Source organism: Podarcis gaigeae (assembly GCF_964106915.1).
Source record: "Podarcis gaigeae genome assembly, chromosome: 17".
Taxonomy (NCBI): domain Eukaryota; kingdom Metazoa; phylum Chordata; class Lepidosauria; order Squamata; family Lacertidae; genus Podarcis; species Podarcis gaigeae.
Genome location: NC_139694.1, coordinates 39142965 through 39163800, shown reverse-complemented (window position 1 = coordinate 39163800; position 20836 = coordinate 39142965). Strand labels below are relative to the sequence as shown.

At 48.6% G+C, this 20836-nt stretch overlaps 2 protein-coding genes and 1 long non-coding RNA gene across 9 annotated transcripts; 2 read left to right on the top strand and 1 right to left on the bottom strand.

The window, feature by feature from the left end:
* Window positions 1-34: 34 nt before the first annotated feature.
* On the bottom strand, window positions 35-11686 carry LOC310835124 (ras-related protein Rab-7a-like). 7 transcript variants are annotated; one of them, XM_083719890.1, is made up of 6 exons: window positions 11619-11686; window positions 5211-5276; window positions 3456-3582; window positions 1273-1491; window positions 593-775; window positions 35-379 (listed from the first exon to the last, which is right to left on the bottom strand). In XM_083719890.1, exons 1-6 carry the CDS (start codon window positions 11621-11623, stop codon window positions 290-292), a joined length of 690 nt encoding a protein of 229 aa, XP_083576016.1. In that variant the 5' UTR covers window positions 11624-11686; the 3' UTR covers window positions 35-289. The 7 variants fall into 7 exon arrangements, with proteins under 7 accessions (XP_083576016.1, XP_083576020.1, XP_083576019.1 ...); XM_083719894.1 differs by having other exon boundaries at window positions 593-718; window positions 11619-11684; XM_083719893.1 differs by having other exon boundaries at window positions 11510-11625.
* Window positions 5268-6305, top strand: LOC310835351. Its single transcript, XR_014559587.1, has 2 exons — window positions 5268-5589; window positions 5633-6305. It is a non-coding gene; the product is annotated as an uncharacterized lncRNA (long non-coding RNA).
* Window positions 8680-19647, top strand: RENBP (renin binding protein). The gene is made up of 10 exons (XM_083719441.1): window positions 8680-9011; window positions 9949-10024; window positions 10650-10725; window positions 11236-11408; window positions 12343-12567; window positions 12658-12739; window positions 14951-15126; window positions 15245-15376; window positions 15705-15792; window positions 18895-19647. Exons 1-10 carry the CDS (start codon window positions 8911-8913, stop codon window positions 18981-18983), a joined length of 1218 nt encoding a protein of 405 aa, XP_083575567.1. The 5' UTR covers window positions 8680-8910; the 3' UTR covers window positions 18984-19647.
* Window positions 19648-20836: the final 1189 nt, after the last annotated feature.

Below are 20836 nucleotides of genomic sequence, written 5' to 3'. Positions count from 1 at the left end.
GACATAAGTGTTTTCACCATTGAAAAGCACAATATTGGCATTCAGCTTTATTTCCATGTACTTGGGAAGAGTAGCCTGGGAAATGATCCAGCTCTCCCAAGCGCTAGGCTGTGTCATCCAGAGAACAAAGGTCTACCTTGGGATCCAGCTCCAGAAGCTGTGTGCTGCAGCCTTGCCAAATGTCCTTGGGGCTGTTCTGTGGGGTTGCACTTTCACCCTTCGGGATTGCAGAGCATGAAGAGGCCACCCCCTTAGACAGAAGGAATCTTCCCATCTGTATTTGGTCAGATCAGCAGCTACACTTCTCTCTGGCTGCCCCTTCTGGTGGCCTGGTCTCCAGGTGAACTGAGTCCGGTTGTGGCTCTTCAGGTACCCTCCGCTGAGGTGAAACAAAGAGAAAAGTGGTGAGGGGGCAAGTGGTTGATGCAGATGGGCAGAGGGCATGAGATGCAGGCTGTTGGGAAGGACTTTGTCTTATAAGAAAGTTGAAAGCTGGGAGAGGTGTTTCTGTTTTTAGGGATAAAAGCCATCTCAAAGGTATGTGGTCTGTCCGGGGCCTTATAAGGGCAGGGCTGAAAATGAGATTTCTTACATTCTTTAGTACGGCCCGTATGGCCCACTCAAACACCTCCTGCACGTTGGTGGCTTCCTTGGCGCTGGTTTCAAAGTATTTGGCTTCATGAAGCTTGCTCCACATTTCTGCTTCCTCAGAAGACACCTGGACAAAAACAGGGCTTGGGCATACTCTGCTCTCTTCCCAATTCCATCTGCAGCTCTTAATCAAAAAGTTTGTCGTCTTTTTAGTGTACATAATGAGACAAATCTTTAAGATAATATAATTTTTTCCCAGATACCAAATTCTACACCTCTGCTCGACAATTATGCCAAAGTCCTCTGGTGAAGCTGGTCATTAGGATACAATGTTCCCTGAACTTTCTGTCCACTCCCCATCTCCTTGAGTCATTGCAAAGAGTTCTTACAGCCCCCTAACAGAACCCCTAAAGAGTTCTGACCCCTAACTACTCCAACCCAATATGTCTGAGAGCCATACAGGATGTGGACGTGTGCCCTGCACCTGGCTTCATATGTAGCCCTACCTAGTGGCAGACTTTGGGCTTTAAAATTTCAGCAGTAAATTGTGCAATGCCAAATTTTGGGGGGGGGGGTGGCGCCTCTCGCCTTCCACTGTTTGCTATTGTTGCAGGGCCCCCTTAGCTTGGCAGCCAGTGTGGGTGAACCAGTGGCACTCCCCTAAATCCACCTCTGCCCCACCTCACGGTTCTCCAGGTCCATCTTGTTCCCAATGACAGCAGTGGGGAAAGTGGGCTCTTCCTCTGGCTCAATCTGCAACAGGAGCTGCTTGTGCCACTTCTCCAGGGCTTGGAAAGAGCTGACGGATGTGACATCGAAGACGAGAAGGCAGCAGTCTGACCCCCGGTAGAGGGCAGTCCCCAGTGCTTGGAACCTTTCTGTACCAGCTGTGTCCCAAATCTAGGTGCAAGAAGGGATAGAAGCTGAGACCTTGATTTCAAGACATCCCTGGGTCCTTGGTGACTTACCTCCATTAATCTTGGTTCTCACAAAGTTAGCAAGCATAGGTTTTGTTGTCTGGGGGCATCAGGGGATACCATGCCAAATAATGGTGTGGACTAGAGTCTCCTGTTTATTTATTCAATTGATGTTCTGGATTCTTCCACCATGTTTGACCAGGGTTGAGTGGCTGCCACAATTCTGCCAACAGCGAACTAATCTACACATCAGAATGTATATAATACCAAATGGCTATAAAGAGATGGAGAGCTGAAGGGGAGCAGCTTTCTTGAACCCCATCTCCCCAGCTACGTTGCTGGGAGTGCAGAAGAATGATCCATACTTCTACATTTCAGGTGCCAGCTGTCCATTGTGACTGGCACCCAGAAAACGAGTGCTGTTATGTACTGTTTTGCCATAAGAGTTGGCAATCTTGGATTAAACCAGCAGCCAGAAAAAGTACTGAATTAGATGGGGACTGCAGCCCTGTCATGTTGAATGTTGCTTCCTATGATTAGTGGAAACTGACAATTGTGCAAAATGAGAAACCACAGGAATATGCTTACCACAAGCTGCTGAATTCAGCTTTGTCACAGAACTTGGGTGTGCGTGGTGCAGTACTGTACACGGACACAACCAGTTTGCTATATGGTTTAGAAGCCTTTCCTCAAGCCAAATTGGCTGCTAGCATTGTAAAGAATCTTTGGGGTGGGGTGGGGCCTATCTTGGTACATGCACTTCGATCAGGAGTGTTTGCTGTAAAGGTGCCTTTTCTGCCATGCTCTTGATTTTTTTATTATTATTATTATTTTTGCTTTTTTGAATGGATGGTGTTTAATTTTGCCCTGTTGGTATGGCACTGGCCATCATCATTGTCTATTAATTGATAAAAATTTGCATGGAACAATTGATAACATGATCCCAAAGAATGATCTGACCACATGTGGTGTAAATTCTGTTCAGCTTGAGGCTAACCTGGTCTAGCTTTGTAAGTTTTTGCATAGATCGAAGATCACTTTGGTAGCCATATGGTAAGCTCCTTACAGGAAGGGCCAAGTGTAGGTGCGTTTTGTTGGTCTTGCAGCCCAAGGGAGAATTGTGTTAGTTCACGAGAGCTGGGCCACTGCATATTTGGGACTGCAGCAATACTGAAATTTCAGTTTTTTAGTTGTGCATATTGCTTCTGTACAAATTGGGGAACAAGAAATGGAAATAAGAATTCAGCATTGTCATTAACATTAATTCTAGAAGGGAAAGGGTGTTTGCTTTAACTAAGAACTGATTTTTAGCAAATAGCGAGAGTCCACATTGTAATATGCTGGTGGCACTCCACCCGGGGCCTGTCTCATGGTGATAGGCTTTAGTCCACAAATGCCTGTATCTTATTGACTCTCTTAAGGCTGCCACAATAAAGCTAAAACAAGGCACTTGTAGCAAAACATAGATTTGGGGTGCTCATATTGAGAGGGCCAGAGGACCCCTTTTCTAGAACATTCTCTTCCATTTTCCTGTATTTTATTTGCCACCACAATTGTCACTGAGCACAACCGTCAATTCACTTGCCCATTTTAGATTCTCTTCTTTACACACAAACCTTTAAATATTTTCCTGAAATAGGTGCTTGTACGGAAATTGGATCCCTGCTACTGCTCCCTCCATCTTGTGCATGAAGGGTGCCATTCTGGCTACATAAGGCACATATAGGATAATTTTAGACCTGGCGTGGGGAACTTGTGGCCTCCAGGTGGTGTTAAGGCTCCCTCCAGTCTCAGCCAGCACGGCCAATGGCTTAGGGATTATGGGAGCTGGAAATGGAGTATGTTGCTAAAATTGCCCTAGGCTGGAGCACAGGGTTTTTTTAATGGGTAACATGGGATGAGCTTAGGGGGCGATCTTTGCCGACAGTGAGCCTCTGCTGAGCCTACCTGCACGGTCAGTTTGCGTCCATCAATATTTACTTCCTTGCTGAGGAAATCTGCTCCAATGGTGGCTCTGTAGCGACTGCTGAAGCGGTTGTTAACATACTGGTTCATCAGGGCAGATTTGCCCGCCCTGCGGGAACGGAGAAGGGTTGACATTTTAAATTTGGAGGTCTAGTCAGTAACCTCCCCCCCCCCCCGCCGCCGCCTCATCAACCAGCACAGAGCTGCAGAGGTGGAGCTGGTTCTCTGCTCCTGAACTGCCTCTTGCACACATGCACACAGCCTTGTGATAAAGCCTTTTTGGTGGCAGCAGTGGGGAATCCCACAGTAAGATGGCGAAGGCCTTTTGAGTAGCAGTCACTGGGGCACAGCAGCAGGACGGGAAGGTCTGATGATTTGCTTGTCGCCTTCCGAGGAATATCTAGTTGGCTACTGTAGGAAACGGGCTGTGTGAGGCTTTTATGCTTTTGGCATAAAAGGTAAATGAGAAATCTTAAATCCTCATTGTATTGGACAGTTGTATGCATTCATAATATCTTAAACACATACTAAGGCCCCTTTTGAGTTTAGATACAGATAATGGAAATAACCAAATTATTTTACTCAATACATAAAACTACACTATGTTTAAATAATGGTTATAAAAAGTTGAAGGTGAGTGTTAATTATAATTATACAGTAAGGATTATTACTACACTGCCATAAAGCTGTGGTTACTTAATAAATTAGTTGCAACAACAGCTGCTACCAGGTTCTTCAGATGGGGGAAGGTTAAGCAAGCACATTTTTCTGAGTATTTTGATGTACAGGTGTTTTTGTTAACACTTGTGAAGTTATTGTAATTTTCCAAGCACGCTCGACTAGAGGGGAAGCTGAATAAAAATGCAGTAAGTTCTCATGTTCCATTTAGCTCCCCATGACTAGCAAATGCAGACTTGCAGCCTGACCCTGCACCTGTCTACTCAGAGGTAAATCTCACTGAGTTCAAGAGGGTTGTACTCCTGCAGTCTAAATTATGCAACATATTTAAAATGGCAAAATAATGTGAAGAGAACAAATCACAGTTGTGCATAAAACATACAGGCTGCAGGTTTTTCTTTTCTTAAAAAGCACCTTTTTATTGCATCGATGCTCTCTGGGTTCAGGCAATGGTAATACCACTGTGTCCATAGGATAATAGTCACTTGACTTGGCCTCTAGTTATTTGGTGTTGCCTCTTCCATCTGCTTTAATTCTGGGAACAAACAGCTGGTCTAATTCAGCTGCACCCCACAAAATTGTCCTGTTCTCAGCTGCCTGTGGTACACACGGAGCCCGGGCAGCTGCAACGTGGTCCCACTTGCTGCAGGTACTTTAAGGACTTTGAAGGAGGTGGGACGGGATCTCGCTGCCCGTGTGAAGCAGAGACTAAGGCGCTCGGGGAGCGAATCAAGCAGACTTCTCCAAGTGGGCGCCTCGCTCCAGGCCGTGGGGGCCGGACGCTTCCCAGCCTGGGCTGCAGAGAAGACCGCGAGGATGGTGGTGGAGGCAGCAGCAGAGCCTCGCGCGCGTTGACCGGGCTGCACCTGCCCCGGCCTCTGCGCGGGCCCCCCCTCCGCCCCTCCCACCTGCGCCTTAACCCCTTGGCTGCCAAACGGGGCAGGATCCCGGGAAGCCTCCCGCCAGCCGGGAGCCCCGACACCCGCTTAGCCGTCGGAGACCGGCCGGGGGGCGAGGAGGCGGCCCGGCCTTCCCCATCCAGGCGCCCCTTGTGCTTACCCGGAATTGCCGATCAGCAGGATCTTGAGGTGGGAACGTCTGAACATGGGGCGTCTGCGCCAGAACCTGCGGAGAGACGGGCGGGTGAGCAGCTCGGGAACGGGAGCCTCCGTCGAGACCCCCCCCCCCCCGCGGCCAGGCGTGGATTCCCGCGACCTTTGTGGGGTCCCCTGCTCAGTCCGCGGCCACCTCGGCGCGGCACAGCCTCCCTCAAACTCCCTCCGGAGAGGAGCTCCTGGCAGCTGCTGGCTCTCGCCCTCCTGGCCGGCGCGCCTTCGTGCCGGGCTTCTCGGCGCCAGGGAGGCGGAAGGGCGAGCGAGGGGCTGCGCCTTCCGGACACGCTTTCAGGTGAGGCCGGTGGGATCCGGCTTGTGCCAAGGCGAAGCAAGGATCGTGATGGAGAATCTCATGTCATAGTTAAGTCAATCTTAATGCTTATTAAGATCTACAGAGATAAATCATAGAAATCAGATCAGATCCACACACCTGTTCACAGGTGCTATTATCCTCACAACAGTTCTGCGGAGATTGGTGCTGCGCGCTTCCAGGAAACGTTGCCCGTGACCCTTAACCTAGTCTTGGAACGGGGGGGGGGGGGACGGGCATCCAGGGTCCGCATCGTGGGGCATCTGCTGAGGCCCACAGCCCTCCCTGCAGGGCCCTCCCACCCCACTGCAACCCCCTGCTTTGCTGCCCCTCTTTGCCACCCCTTCACCTACTCCCTCTGAGCAATCCGAGGGAGTGGCAGCCTGGCCTGGGTCCAGAAGGGAAGGCTAAGTGAGCAGGCGGCAGCTGCACAGGAGGGGGGGAAAGGAAGCCCAAGCCCCCCCCCCAGCTGTGCTCATCCAAGTGGTGGGAGAAATAAAAGGCACCCTGTACATGCTCAGATACAAGCACATACGTGTTTTAACAAATCATTCCGCAAGTGCCACAATCAGCCTCTGGTGCTGGCACAAACTAAGTCTTCTTAAGCCTTTGGCGAGTGCTGCTAACTCTCTTGTTGGGCAGCCCTTTCCCTTCCTGTCTGATTCTGAAACTGCATTTGTATATTCTGTCATTTTCATTTCATATAATAAACCAAGCTTTCTTTGTTAACGTGTGTCTCAAGACTCTTAATCTACAGCTATTTGTTTGCCTCTAAAAATTACTGTCTTGCCCATCTGGCATTTAAGAGGTCTTTAGGATCGCCAGCTCAGGACAAAGTTATATATTAGGTGTCAGGTGTTTTATTTAAGCAGGGATAGAGGCAAACACATATTCGTAAATGGGTATACATTATAACTCTAGCAAAAGATTCCAAATCTCTGTGTGTGTGTGTATGAATACATGTGAGTGCTGGACATGCATGTGAATTCAGACATACACTGTAACACAGTCTGGAATGCCGTATTAATACCAGTTTTTGATGTGTGAGGAATGCCTTGAGAAGGACTGACCCTGGAAACCTAGCTTGGCTCAGTTCTGGAACAATCCGAGGTTGTACCACCCCCACCCCACCCTACAACCTTCTGCCAATGCTATGTATGCTCCTCACTACTAGGCAGCTAAATGTGCTTCTGTACATCTGGAATGTGGGGAAAGGTTGAATCTTAGAAGAACAATATGTGCATTGTTATATAATTAAGGTTAAGTGTAGAAAGGCCATGGAGCTTTATAAAGCATTACATATGGGAAAACGCAGGAACCAGGCAGGCCCTGCCTCACAGAATTTGCAAACTATTTTCATTGTGTCCTACACACATGAAATTCCCAGATAATTTTGCACCATATCAGTTAGTGTGTGATGGTTATTTGGTGCTGTTTAAGGCACACAAGTGTGTCTCGTGTGCACCATCATGTGTGACAAATGCGCATGGATCTATTTTGCCACATGTGCACATCCAGTGAACGGGGCAGAGGATAGTGAGTGACCTCCCTTGCACCACAGCACATGCACAAGCCTGCATTGGAATATAGATAGGGAGGGAGGGGATCTCTTGGTAGACCACCTGCCTTTCCTTGGATGTCCAAATGTAAAGGAAGTAGGGTGAACAGAAAGAAGAGGAGGACGGCTATTCCTTCACCTTTAACTGCTGTGCAGGTAATTTCAGCCAGAGTAGCTTGTTGTGTAAGCTACATCTGCTGCATTTCCCTTTTCTGCACCACTGTTAAAAGAAGCTGGAGCCACAGACACCGGTTCCACCCAACTTGGTGGGGGGCAGAGCAAGCACATGACATGTGCACAACATACACATGTGATGTCACACGACGGGAGGAGGCCACAAGGCCCAGTGCAGCTACAGACAGGCTGGGTGAGGGCCTTCGCAGGCCACAGAATATTGAGGGAGTCTGGCCCCTCTGAAAACTGGGGGGGGGGGCTTCAGCCCCCACAGATGGTGCCCCTGGCAGGAACCCAGTTCTCTTTTTACCCAGCCTCCTCAAGTGAAGACAAGTCTCTTACATCTTTAAAAGTTGCATAAGGGGGGGGGCGCAGCAGTTTGTCCTGCTGTGTGGCTGAGAAAAGCTCAATCTGCATTCTTTTTAGTTGCATAATTGCCTTACCTGACACATGTCCAGTAGATCACTTTGATTTATAGAACTGGCACTGTGGCAGGTGCTACATAATACTCATTCCACAGTTGACAGAAAAATTAGTATTTTAGTGCGGCAGCAACCACACTTTGGAACTCCCTGCCTGTTGCCTATTGATAACAGGCAGCCGCCTTTACTGTACTTTTTTCAGTACCTGCTAAAAACATTTTTGCTTTGGGAAAGCCTATCTAGACATGTAGAAGTTACATGTTTTGATATTTTGTTGCTGTTAATTTTAATCACCTGCTTATCCTTCTTTGTTTTTATTAATACTTTTAATGTTTTTAAAACTGCTTAGAGGTTTGACTGCAATCAAGTGTTATATAAATGCTGTTAAATAAAATAACAACTAAATTCCTGCTTTCACCCAGTTGCTAAAGACACGCCCCCCCAGGTGTGAAACGCGGCTCTGACGTAAGTAGGAGAGAGCAGGTGGTCCCTCCCCGCCTCCCCCAGATTGGCAGCAAGATTATTCGGATGCCTTGGCACCTTGCTATGGTATACATTTGAAACGAACCATGTGGTCCTAGAGGGAAAGCGCACGCACCGCCATCTCTCCCGCCAGAGCTCGCCTGGGACGGGGCGGCAGCTGCTGGGTTTTTGCCGCCAAGGGGGATTCCTCCCCTGACGTACGAGCGGGGCATCCCAGTAGCGGTGACATCACGCAGCCGCGTTTGGGGTCGTCCCTGCCACCCGAGTTAGGAAGGCTTACTGGGAGCGTTTAAATGCTTAGTGCCTCATTGCTGCCCTTTTGTTGTCACGATCACTGTTCTGGGATTCCTGCTGCCGATCTCTGGGCCGGATCACGGCAGTTGTAGGGTTAACAAATGGAAACAGAGGAAAAGGAACAAATCAGGGTCTTCGCCCCCCCACGTGGGAGAAAGGGAGGGGCTAGTGTCAGGTGACTTGGGCAAATCATATGACCAGCAGTTCCCTACTTCTGTAAATTTTTAAGTTTTGGGGGGTGGGCGTTGAACGCGTTTTTATGCTATTTTCCCGCGGACATTGGCAGCGCGCCTCGGGACTCTCCCCTCCCCTCTCGGGGTCGGATCCTGGGTCGGGCTGACTCTGCTGATCCAGAAGCACCTTCGCGCCCCTACAGGGATCGCCGCTGGAGAAAGCAGCGAGGATGGATTTGGCGTCGCTCTTGAGCTGGCATGGACGCATCTCCCGAGAGCTGGACGCCGTGGTGGATTTCTGGCTTCAGCATTCGCACGACGAAGAATACGGGTGATGGATCGCTGCCTGTCTATTCATCTAGGCCCGCCCCCCCCCGTCGCCCCAGGGCCAGCCAGGGAGGGTTGTGGCTGAGGGGGCATTTGAACACGCCTCTCCCGCAGTCCAGTCCTGCACCTACCACACTGACTCCCTCTCACGACATGGGGGGAGGTTATGTTTATAGTGATGCTATATAGGCCATTAAGGAAATCGACCCAAATGGGGAGGGGGAAGAGGGTATGTGAAACAGGGGAGCCCTTCCCAGAAAGGGGGGGGGGTGGAACATCCCACTGAGATGGGAGGAGATACTTCCTCTTCCCTCCCCTCACATGGCCTGAGGCAGACAAATGCCGGGGGGGGGGGGGGAGGGACCTCTGGCTTGGCAACCCTTTTCATTTAGCCCACTATTTTCGGGAGGCTGTGCCCACCTGACTCACACGTGACGTCATGCCTGACTGGAAAGGAACCAGCATGGATGACATTCCACTGGGAAATTCTCCTCTGCAAGCTTCATGGAAACAAATGTGAGCTGTGGGCAAGATGCTGCTGTCCCCAGATATACTCTCCTTCCATTTCCGTGGGGCTTGCAGAGAAGAATGTCCTGGCAGATGGTGCTCTGTGAAGCAGATCTGCCTGCCCTCTTAAAGGCATTCCACGTTTTATGCGCCTGCTTTAGCTCTAACTCCTGACGCTGCCAGAGGCAGCTTCCTGTCTTACTTCTCCCAGGCCAGGGCTGGGAGAAACTCCAAAACTCCTTGGGCTCCAGCTCCCACCCCCCCTGGCCATTTGCTGTGCTGGCTGAGGGGCTATGGGGAGCCCCACTCAGCCACGCCCCACGACAAGTTCCTCTTTACTCAGTAGTTCTCTGCCTGGCCTGTTCTCATCCTTTCCTCTAGGAAATTGCCCCCCCCCCTCCTGGTTCTCACCCCTGCCTCTTCTTTCTCTCTAGGGGGTTCTTTACATGTCTGGGCCAGGATGGGAAAGTTTATGATGACTTGAAATATGTTTGGCTGCAAGGCCGGCAGGTAGGGGTCCTCAGGGGCCGTGGATTTTGGAAAACCTTTTAGATTTTCGGTTGGGATCCCCTTTGTGTGGTTGGGGCTGGGCTGGGAAAGGAGGCTGGAGAGGCCCAGCCTCTCTGGAACCAGCCAAGGCTGAATTGGAACCTGGCCTGCCTGGAATTGGCCTCAGAATCTGGTTTCAGTGCTAGCCTTAAAGCTTGGAATGAACAGGTAAAGCAAACTTAATAAATAAATGGCACAAGTCTCTCTGAGCATGTGCAGAATGCCTCAACACCCCCATATTGGGAAAGTTTTTGCACGAGGAATTTCCAAGCAAGTCTGAGGTCCAGCACCTGTCTCCTTAGAGGTTAAGAATAGGCCAGGCCTGCGCATCACTGTGGAGAGCCACGCTCACAGCTCATACCCTGAATGGCAGGCATCAGTGCCGGGGCTTAAGCCAAGGAAAGGAAAGGTGTGGCCCTCCAGGAACGGATGGAGTCCAATTCCCATCATCCCTGACCACTGACCTTGCTGGCTGGGGCTGATGAGTGCTGGAGTGAGCAAGTGTCCTCATCCCTGGCTGAGCCAAGGCAGATGTCTGCCATGAGACTAGAGGGCCCAGGTTACCTCTCCATCCCTTCCCAAACAGGTGTGGATGTACAGTCGGCTGTATCGAAAAGTACCAAGATTCCGGCGCCCTGAACTCCTGCAAGCAGCCCGAGCAGGTAACTTCTTCCACCTTGTGTACAGAAGGGATGGGATTTGGGAATGAAGGCAAAGAAAGGATAATATGGGGTGGGCAGACAGAGGTCTGTGGTGTCTGGGCTGGGACAGGGAGTTGAGATGAGGGCTGAGAGACTCTTGGAAGTTCTGATGCTTTGGAATGGTGGTGGGATTATAGGGGTTGTCCCCCCACAATTAATCATCATCATAATCTAATCAGTTAGCCTTTCCTGTTAACTGAGTACTCCTTGTATGGTAAGCCATTCTGCCCCCCGCCCCCCGAGAGTGAGCCTGAGGCAGAGAGATTTTGCCTAAGGCCACCTACTGTGTCTGTGGGAGAGGGGCAATTTGTACTGGGGTTTCCCAATTCATAGCTCAATCCCTGCTTGTGATCAGTTGGAGAAAGTGTAAAAAGTAGGTGGGGGGTCTTGGCCCAAGTGCTCTGGGTATTTGGTTGCCAGTAGCAGAGAGGGGCAGAGCTGCCTTCCTCCAAATCTATTTCTTTCTCTGAGGTGGGGAGTTCCTGTTAGAGCATGCGCGAGTGGCCCCACCTTCGCAGAAGTGTGCCTTTGTCCTGACTCGTGATGGGCGCCCTGTGAAAATCCAGCGCACCATTTTCAGTGAGTGCTTCTATGTCCTTGGGCTGGATGAACTTGGACGAGCAACTGAGGAACCGCGTTACCAGGTGAGGTCAGGAGAGCTGGATACAGATGTCCTGATTGCCTGCCTGCCTCCTTATATGAACAGTGGGCATCTAAACCTGCTTATCCTCCCTCTGATTATTACCTCAGCAAAAATACCCTTTCCCCAAAGCTATGGTACAGCTCCTAGCACATGGCTGATAAAACTGCAACTGTGGGGTTGGGCCCAGAGTGGAGAGACCAGCTCATTTTACCTCATGGTGCTGCGGTTGAGGGACGTCTTCCTGTCTCTATGGATACTGGAGTTCCGTTGATAGAACTAGAAGAAGAATAGCCATCATCTACATAGGGGAAGAGGCTGGTCAGCTGGTTGAGTCTGCTCTTGTGTAGGGTTAACCCTTGTCCAAAGTACTGGTCCATGGGAGGTGCTGTGGGGCCCGCTGTGAACCTCTGCTCCCCCAGGAGGCAGTGATGGCCACCAACTTAGATGGCTTTAAAAGAGGATTAGACAAATTCTTGGAGGAGGCAAGGGCTATCAATGCCCACTAACCATGATGGCTCTGCTCTGCCTCCGTAGAAGAGCGCTTAAGAACGGAAGAGGAGCCCTTCTGGATCAGACCAAAGGCCTACTTTGTCCATATCCTCTTTCCCACACTAGCCAACCAGATGCCTTCAAGCAACGCATGAGAGCGGCAGCTCTTTCTCACCCTTTTCTCTTGGGTAGTGGAACTCTCCTATAACGCATATCGGCATCTCTCTGGCTTCTTCACTTGCTCTCTCTCACCCTCCCTGCCGACCAGCCCTGATGAAGCCTGAGCAGTGAGCAAATGAGTTTGGCCAAGGCCTGCTGAGTCCCTTGGAGAAGAGGGAAACCTGACTCCAGGCATGGATGTTGTGGGAGTGAGACCAGCCCTAGCCTTAGGTTTCCACTTGGCTAATGGGTATTTTCGTAGGTTGTAACAATGTTCCTGTTGGCAGAGGGAAGCCCTGGCAATGATGGAGGCCATAGTGCGCTGGGTGAGGGAGGATCCCTCTGAGCTGGGACGCCCACTGCTGGCGGGGGCAGTCCCACATGACTCCATGGCTGTTCCCATGATGCTCCTCAACCTGGTGGATCAGCTGTCAGAAGGAGATGCAGAGGCTGCCAGCCGGTTCAGTGAGCTGGGAGGCTGGTCTGCTCAGCGAATCCTCATGCACGTGCAGGTAAAGGGGTGGGAATGGCCGGGGCCCCCTGACCCTTAGTTTTGCTTTTCGTTTGATATGTTTTAGAATAGAATTCTTATTTCGCTACAGAGGGATGGTGCTGCTGTGTTGGAGAACGTTTCTGAAGAGGGCGAGGAGTTGCCAGGGTGTTTGGGAAGACAACAGAATCCTGGTAAGAAGAGACCAAGAGCCAGGATGCTTTGGGAGTCAAGTGCAGCAGTGTATATTTTGCTGAGGAATTTCATGTTAGCCAGAACCCCAGGAATCTAGATTTTTAGCAAACAAATTTCTAGCCTGTTTAGCAGTAGAGCAAAGTTTGAAAATATCTCTGTCAGACCCACAGGTTTAGGGTCCTGAATGAAGAGTTGGGCTGGTGTATGCATTGCACTCCATTGCTGGGAGATTTGTAGCTCTCCAGATGTTGGATATCAACTCCCATCAGCCCCAGCCAGCAGGGCCAACAGTCAGGAACGATGGGAACTGTACTCCCAGCAGCACCTCAAGGTCCACACATTCTCCAGCCCTGTATCGCACAGGATCAGGTGGTGGAACTCTGCACTGCACCACTGTAGATTGCAGGGACCATATTTTTAATGTAACTAGTCATGGGCTTAGCCAAGAGGGGACAGGGAGGGGCAGCTGCCCCCAAAATCAATAAAAATCAATAAAAATACATAGCTAACTGAGGTTCTGCCCCCCCCCAAACAAAAATCCTGGCTATGCCCAACTAGTTCAGATTTTGCCAGCCTGGTATGTCCTGCCCCCACCATAAGACATAGGGGCCGAGGCGATTTTGACATCCCCCCAATGTCAGCCCCCTCAATTTTCAGAGGATGTTTTGCTCTGCCCCCTGGTTTCTTGCAATGTTGCACAAAGTTGCATCAGGTCCCTTCAATCCTCTGGAGAAGCTGGCGCCTCTGCACCAGAATGTTTTGGACTACAATTTCCATCAGCCCCAACCAGTATGGTTGTGCTGGCTGGGGCTGGGGGGGGGGTGTTGGATATTCCAAAGTATTTGGAGGTTGCCAGGTTGGTGGGGGTTGGCACATCAGGGCTACTGTTAGCCGTGCTCACTTGCTACGTGCAGGGAGTCTTTACATGGAGCCTTCAAAAGTACTACACCGTTCTCTGCAGCCTGAAGTGGTGCAGCCTAGATAGCTACCCTCTCATACTGCAAAGATTGGCACCTAGACCCTGGCACATATCCTTACTAGCATCCCTGCCTCCACAGCCCCCCTGCCCCTTGTGACAGTCTTCTTTTCCCATCCCCAATTTATGCAAGAGAGAGACAGGCTGCTCAGCTGGGAAGTGGGAACAGTTTCACAGAGTCCCCATCCTGCCACCAGCTGGTGCAAGCCAGTGGCGTGTAGGGGGCTCCATAAAACTGCCTGGCTGAGCAATGGCAGATGTATGCTTCTCAACCAAGCAGTTTAAAGAAGTGAAGGGAGGAACAAGCTGTATTGGCCCCTCTGCGCCGGTTTGAGGGCAAAGTGGGATGGCAGCTTCACTCAGCAGGATATCGCTGGTGAAACTGCCGCTGCCCCTGAGTCCCTCTGCCTCCAGTGCCCGGCTGCAGCTTGTTTCTCCCTTGGCGCGCTGGGCACTGGTGGCTAAGGAACTGAGGAGGAGGCTGTTTCACCTGTAATATACCACTGAGTGAAGCTGCCAGCCCAGCCCTCCAAGGCCCAAGGCAAGTGGACCCAGCTGCCCCACAACCTGCATAGGCCTGACCGCAGGTTCCCTAGCTCTCCTTATTTATGTGTATGTGTGTTTAAAATTATTAGTACTTTTTCATAATAAAAAATCAACAACAACCATCCCTCCCTGTTCTCCTCCTGGTGGCTAAGGAACTCAGGAGCACTGGTGGTTTCACTTGCAATATGCCACTGAGTGAAGCTGCCATTGCTATCTGCCCCTCATACCAGTCCTGGGCGATGTATTGATGCATCACCCAGGTCTACTGGAGACGGAGAGGAAGGGTGTATCAAAAGGAAAATGAATTGATACTGATTTTTATATATTAGTAACTTTGTATTACTGTAACATTTCTGTATGTGTGTTTTTGTAATATTTTGTGTAAGTTGTCTGTTGTTATGTCAATTTTCTGTACACTTATTAGAGATATTTTTAATATATTGATATAGAAATAAAATAATCAATCTGCCTTGGGATGGGGTGGGAGCCATTTTTTCCTGTCAAGGGCTGCATTTCCTCAGCATTCTCTGCCGGGAGCTGCGTGCCAGTGCTGAGTGGATGGATCACCTTCCCTCCTTCCCTCCCCCCGCCCCCCCCCCGCATGGAATTAGGCTGAAGGCAGTAGGTTGCCTGCCCCAGAACTCTGAGCCAGCACTGGGGTGTTTCTTCTCCATTTTTTGTTTCTAAGGCCATGCGATTGAAGCAGGCTGGTTCCTGCTCCGCTACGCGCAGCGCCAGCAGGACTCGGACCTCGTGGCCCAGGCTGTGGAGAAGTTCATGAAGGAGCCATTCCGTCTGGGCTGGGACCCTGAACACGGTGGACTCTTTGCCTTCCAGGATGTGGATGGCCTCTGCCCAACGCAGGTACAGAAGCTTGGACCCTAAAGCCTACATTCACCATGTATTTGAGAACTGCCCTCCTCCTGGGATCTCTTGTGTTGTTTCCACCCACTCCCCAACTTCCCCCCTCTCTCTTCTTCAGTTAGAGTGGGAAATGAAGCTTTGGTGGCCACACACAGAAGCCATGATTGCATTTCTGATGGGCTTTGCTGAGACTCGAGACCAAGAGCTCCTGGAACGCTTTGTCCAAGTGGCTAAATATGCCTTTGCCAAGGTAAGCTTGAAGGCTGGCCATGGAGGGCAGGGGGTGCCATTAAGTTAGAAGAGAGATGGTGAGATGAGGCTTGAAGAAAGTGCATTTCCTGGTCAAAGGCTTTTGGGGGCTGGGAAAGAAGCGGTGCCCGAGACCTTGCAGAGCTGGGTGCTGCTTGGGTGCAGCCGAAGGCAGCTTCCACTGGTCAATAGGGTGACCGTCAGCTTCCTCACCTATGGGAGTAGCACCAGGAACCTAAAACCCCTCCATAGCTCACATCTCACACTGTAGATCGTCTTATAATCTGATACGCATATTGTTTCACCCTCTTTGCTTGTTCTTCTCTTAGTTCAGTGACCCACAGGCCGGTGAATGGTTTGGCTATCTGAGCCAGGAGGGCAAGGTGGCTCTCACAATCAAAGGAGGGCCATTCAAAGGTAAAGAGGCTGTGTGGTGGCTTAATTGTGATGGTTGGGGAGGGGGGCAGTAATAAGATTTAATCTGAGCAAGAATATCAGCAAGGCGCACCTGCAAGGCCTTTTTCCAGTACTGAAGCTCAGTGGTAGAATGCAGAGTGCAGTGTAACAAGAGTGGCTCTAGAATGTGTGTTCACTCTGCTACTGATAACCAGCACCCACTCACAGCTACCTAGAATTAGCAGTGTGGGCAGAAAGAGACAGCAGCATATACCTGTCTCAAGTAAATGCTCTCTTGGGATCACCTGCTGCTTTTGGAGTAAAATGACATGCTTCCCCTATGACCAGTCTGCCCTTATGCATCCGTAGGGCTTTGAAGGGGAAACTACTACTGCCCTGTTTGAAGTGTTAATGCTTCTATAGCACTATCAGCGTGCAAAACTTGTCAAGGACATTGAGGGAGAATTGCAATATCCCCATTAGGACTGCAACTTTTCCAGGTTTTACAACTATTACTCTGTTTTCATAGGCAACCAACGTGCTCTTGATTTAAGTGCTATTTGTTTATAACACATCTAGATTATTTATGAAAGCTGAAGATAGCAGGCCCCATGGCTCAACCCCTCACACAGGAAGGAAGGAATGCCTCTTTTTTAATTAACTTATTTATTGATATTTATTCATAGATAGTACAAAAACACATACCCATTACAAAGTACATTTTATAATATACTAAGACAGCTACTTAGTCTAAAAAAGAACAAAGTCAGAAAGGAGAGACCTGAAAAACGAAAAAGGGAGAGAAAAGGGGAAGAAAGGAAAAACTACAGAACTATAGAAAAGAGTAAGAGGACTTCTGCCTCTCTGTCCTGAAGCTATATATACCGGTAATATTTATTCCTTAAAATCCAACCATCCTATCTTCTATATACCAGTATTTTTTCAGTCTTCAGATTCTGACAAGTTCATTTTCTCTTTCATGCAAAAAGTCCTTAAGAAATTTCCAATCCTTAACAAATGTAATGATTTTTCTCTAATTAAAACATGTTCACTTTGCCATCTCAGCCAGATCCAGTAAGTTCATCAGCCATTCTTCTATAGTGGGTAGGACTATCTTTTCATCTTTGTGCATAGAGCAGTCTTGTTGCTATAGTCATATATTGGAGTAATCAGGAATAAAGTTAAGGAGCTACTGGTGGAATTTCTGGGAAAGGAGGCTAGAAATATGGAAGCAGAATTGGATAAAATTTATAGAATCAACACGCTACGGAAAAATAAACTTCCAAGAGATATCCTGGTCCAACTTGTTAGGATAAAAAACACCTAGAGACGATACAAATTTGATTGTGCTGAAAGAAATTCCACCTAAGATACTACATAAAAGAAAAGAATACAGCTTAAAAGATAAACTTAAACAGAAAAGAATCCAATTTAGATAGGATGCAGCAGAAGGATTCTGACTTAATACAGTACAAAGCGCAAGATAATTTGTGGTGAGATTTAAATCTGATATTAAAGATATGCAAATAGAGGAGACTTAAGATGCAGCAATGGAACCATCAAGTATAGAGGTGACAAATTAACTTGACTGACTATGGATTGCAAAATTTTAACATGGAATATAAATGGGGCAAATGCTTCACAAAAGAGGGAAAAGGTATTTTATCACTTGAATATAGTGAAATTAGATTTAAGATGTTCACAAGAAACACTTATTAGGAAAAAAGACACAAAATATTTGATTCAAAAGAAATTAGGGGAAGAATGTATTTCTGCAGGAACAAAGAAAAGAAATGGAGTTATATTGTATATATACATTCCCAATTTTGTCCAAAATTGATTCTTTTGGATGAACAAGGTAGATTTATTGGGGTGCAAATTAACATTTGTGGAAAAATGATTTTGGATCTAGGTATATATGCTCCAAATGATAACAAATCAGCTTTTTATAAAGGATTCATGGATAGACTGAGGGATTATGCATATGAAAACTGGTGCCTTATGGCAGATTGGAATGCTCTCCCCCAGACAAGGCAGGAGTCAGAGAAATGTATTTTGCAGCCTGTTGTCTAATGTGGATGAAGGAGTGGTTGACCTGGAGAAGGGAGAGGACTTTAGAAATAGGGCATGACCTAAGGTTTGGATGGCATGGATATCTGTGGAATAATAAAGTTAAAGTTAATGTAGATTTTAAAAATCACTGTATTCGAAGTGCCATATTAAGAATTTGGAATAAATGCAAACCTCGGTTGCACCAAAAGACACCTGTATGGATTTCTCCACAAGAAGTTTTTCACAGAAAAGAGATGACAGGCAAAGGGAAATGGATAACATACCACAAAATAATGGAAACACCTCAATGAGATGGGGGAACCTCTTGAAGCAAAGCAAGTATGCTTCCCCCCAAAAACTATTTGTGTTGTTCATGCACAAATTATGCAGTCCTAACCATGTCTACACAGAAATAGCTTATATTGAGTTCAGTGGTGCTTACTCCCAGGTCAATAGGGTTAGGCTTGCATCTTAAGATTTGCCACACTGGAATCCTCTAAGCCTTGGTGGTACTTTTTCTGATCCGTAATATACATTTTGCTAGCTAAACTTCCATTGTTGTGATTTTTTAGTAACCTGCAGGCATTCTGGAGAGATTAGACCAGGCTTCCTCAGCCTTGGCCCTCCAGGTGTTTTTGGCCTACAACTCCCACGATCCCTAGCTAGTGACCAGTGGTCAGGGATGCTGGGAATTGTAGTCTCAAAACATCTGGAGGGCCAAGGTTGAGGAAGCCTGGATTAGACAAATGACTGCTTGACTTCCTTTTCAACCTTCTTTTTACCATTTCCCTCATTTTTATGAAGTTTATCCACAGCTGTTCAAATGAGCCAAGAGCTGCCCCTGACGGTTCCAAATCTACTTCCTGTTTGGGTTGCTTCTGCCACTAAACCTTGCTAGCTCACTTGTTTAAGACACATGACTTGCAATACTTTAATGCCCCCAAACCAAGCTGTGATTAGGGAAATGCAGTAAAAGAGGGTGTTTGGGAGACAGGATCCCTGTCTTGTTTCATTTATTTAAAGCATTTTTATCCTGCCCCCTTTCATTCCTCCCCATGTCTGTCTTTGCAGGCTGTTTCCATGTCCCCCGTGCGCTCTGTATCTGTGAAGAAATTCTGGACTCGCTCATAAAGGAAACTCAATTGACCAGCCAGGGATGAAACACTCCACTAACTCTTGTATTAGGTGAAGGGATGGGTGTTCTCTACTTTCTGCCTGGGATAAATCTTAATTCCAGCCATATTCTTCTTCAACTACGGTAGAAACTAAAGAACCCTTTTCCAGCCATTTCTCACTCCCAGTTCCAGTGGCTGTTTTACACTTCTGGCCAACCTTGATTTTGCAGAACTCCATCGTGAACAAACCTGCTATGGGTCCCAGGCTGTGCTCTCTTACAGGAGGAGATAGGCTGTTAACCGCTGGTCACCTCCAGACCATACCTTTAAAACATTATTAAGCACTCTTATATCACTTTAACAGTCAGGTTTTCCCCAAACAGTTTCTGTGTGACGACCCAACAAACCTACAATTCCTAGCACTGTTGACAAACCATAGTTCCCAGGATTCTCCATGACTGTTAAAGTAGTATAAGAGTGCTTTAAATGTATACTGTGAATGTGAGCAATATTTTGGCTCTTAACTGTTTTCATGGTGGGAGAACTTTGGGGTTGTGTTTTTTTTTTTTAATGCTTTCATTCTCTCCCTGGTTAGGGAGCCTTTGCCATTTCCTTGCCTGATGTTCACCACTTGCCTTTTCTTCTTTGAGGGTCCAAATGAATCTCTGCAATTGAGAAACAATAAAAAAGATACACACTGAATGGAAAACGGGAGTGTGTTGGGTCTACCCTGTTGTGCTTTTTTCCTGTTCATGGGGAGAGACACTACTGGGGGATGGAGCTTGAGGGTCTGCCAGAGGCCTAGTTTCACTGAAGTGATTGGGCTATATACCATATCTGACTGAGTGGGGGGGGGGGAGGCTCACAAAAATTGCCTCTCGACATATGACCTAAGCATGTTGGAGTGACAGGTTGTAGCCTAGCCTTCTCCCTGACATGCCTGTTTTCTGTGTGAAGTGATTTATTTGTTTTTGATGGGGTATTCTGTCATGTGAAGCCCAACCTACAGCCTAGACTCAGAAGAAGTTCTAAAGAGACAGAGAGCGCAATCCTCTTCAGGGAGTCGCAGGGGCTACTTGGATGGGTGCAGTGGGGGGGGGGGCATGCCACATTCTATATTCTCCCAGTGCAGAAGGGGCCTTGGCCAGGTGGAATAGCTCAGGTTTCACACGCAGGAGCCTCCCAGGTTTAAATTCCAGGATCATGTCCTCCCAGCTTCTGTCCCAGCTTCTGCCAACCTGGCAGTTCGAAAGTATATCAGTGCAAGTAGATTAATAGGTACTGCTGCGGTGGGAAGGTAAACAGTGTTTCCGTGTGCTGGTCACATGACACAGAAAGCTATCTGTGAACAAGCGCCGGTTCCCTCGGCCTAAAGCAAGATGAGTGCCGCACCCCATAGTCACCTTTGGTTGGACTTAACTGTCCAGGGGTCCTTTATCTTTATGTCTGGGAGGGCCCACAGGTCCACCTGTGAGAGTGTCGCTGAGGAGTGCAGCAGCAGCAGCCAATAAGCTCTGGTGTGTACCAACCATCCCTTTGGGGCCATGATGCAATGGCACCCCCTTACTACTTTGCCTGATAGACCAACCCAGCGAAGGTGGCCCATTCTCCACCCTGCTAACACAGCAGCAGCAGTGATCCCTGGTAGGCCTAAGTACCTTACTGGGCAGAGAGTGACTCTCCTGGAGTCCTAGGGGCAGCTAGATCAGGGAAGTCCAAAGCATGGCCCAAGCACTTCATGTGTCTGTTGAGGACTTTTGGCAGCCCTCCACAACATTTGACACCTCTCTCAGCCCTCACGCTGCCTTCCCAAAGCCTGGTAAGCAAGGTGCTGGCTTTGGGAAGGAGGTGTGAGAGCTTTGACAGGGTCCTTGAGTCCTCCTGCGTCCTTCCCAAAG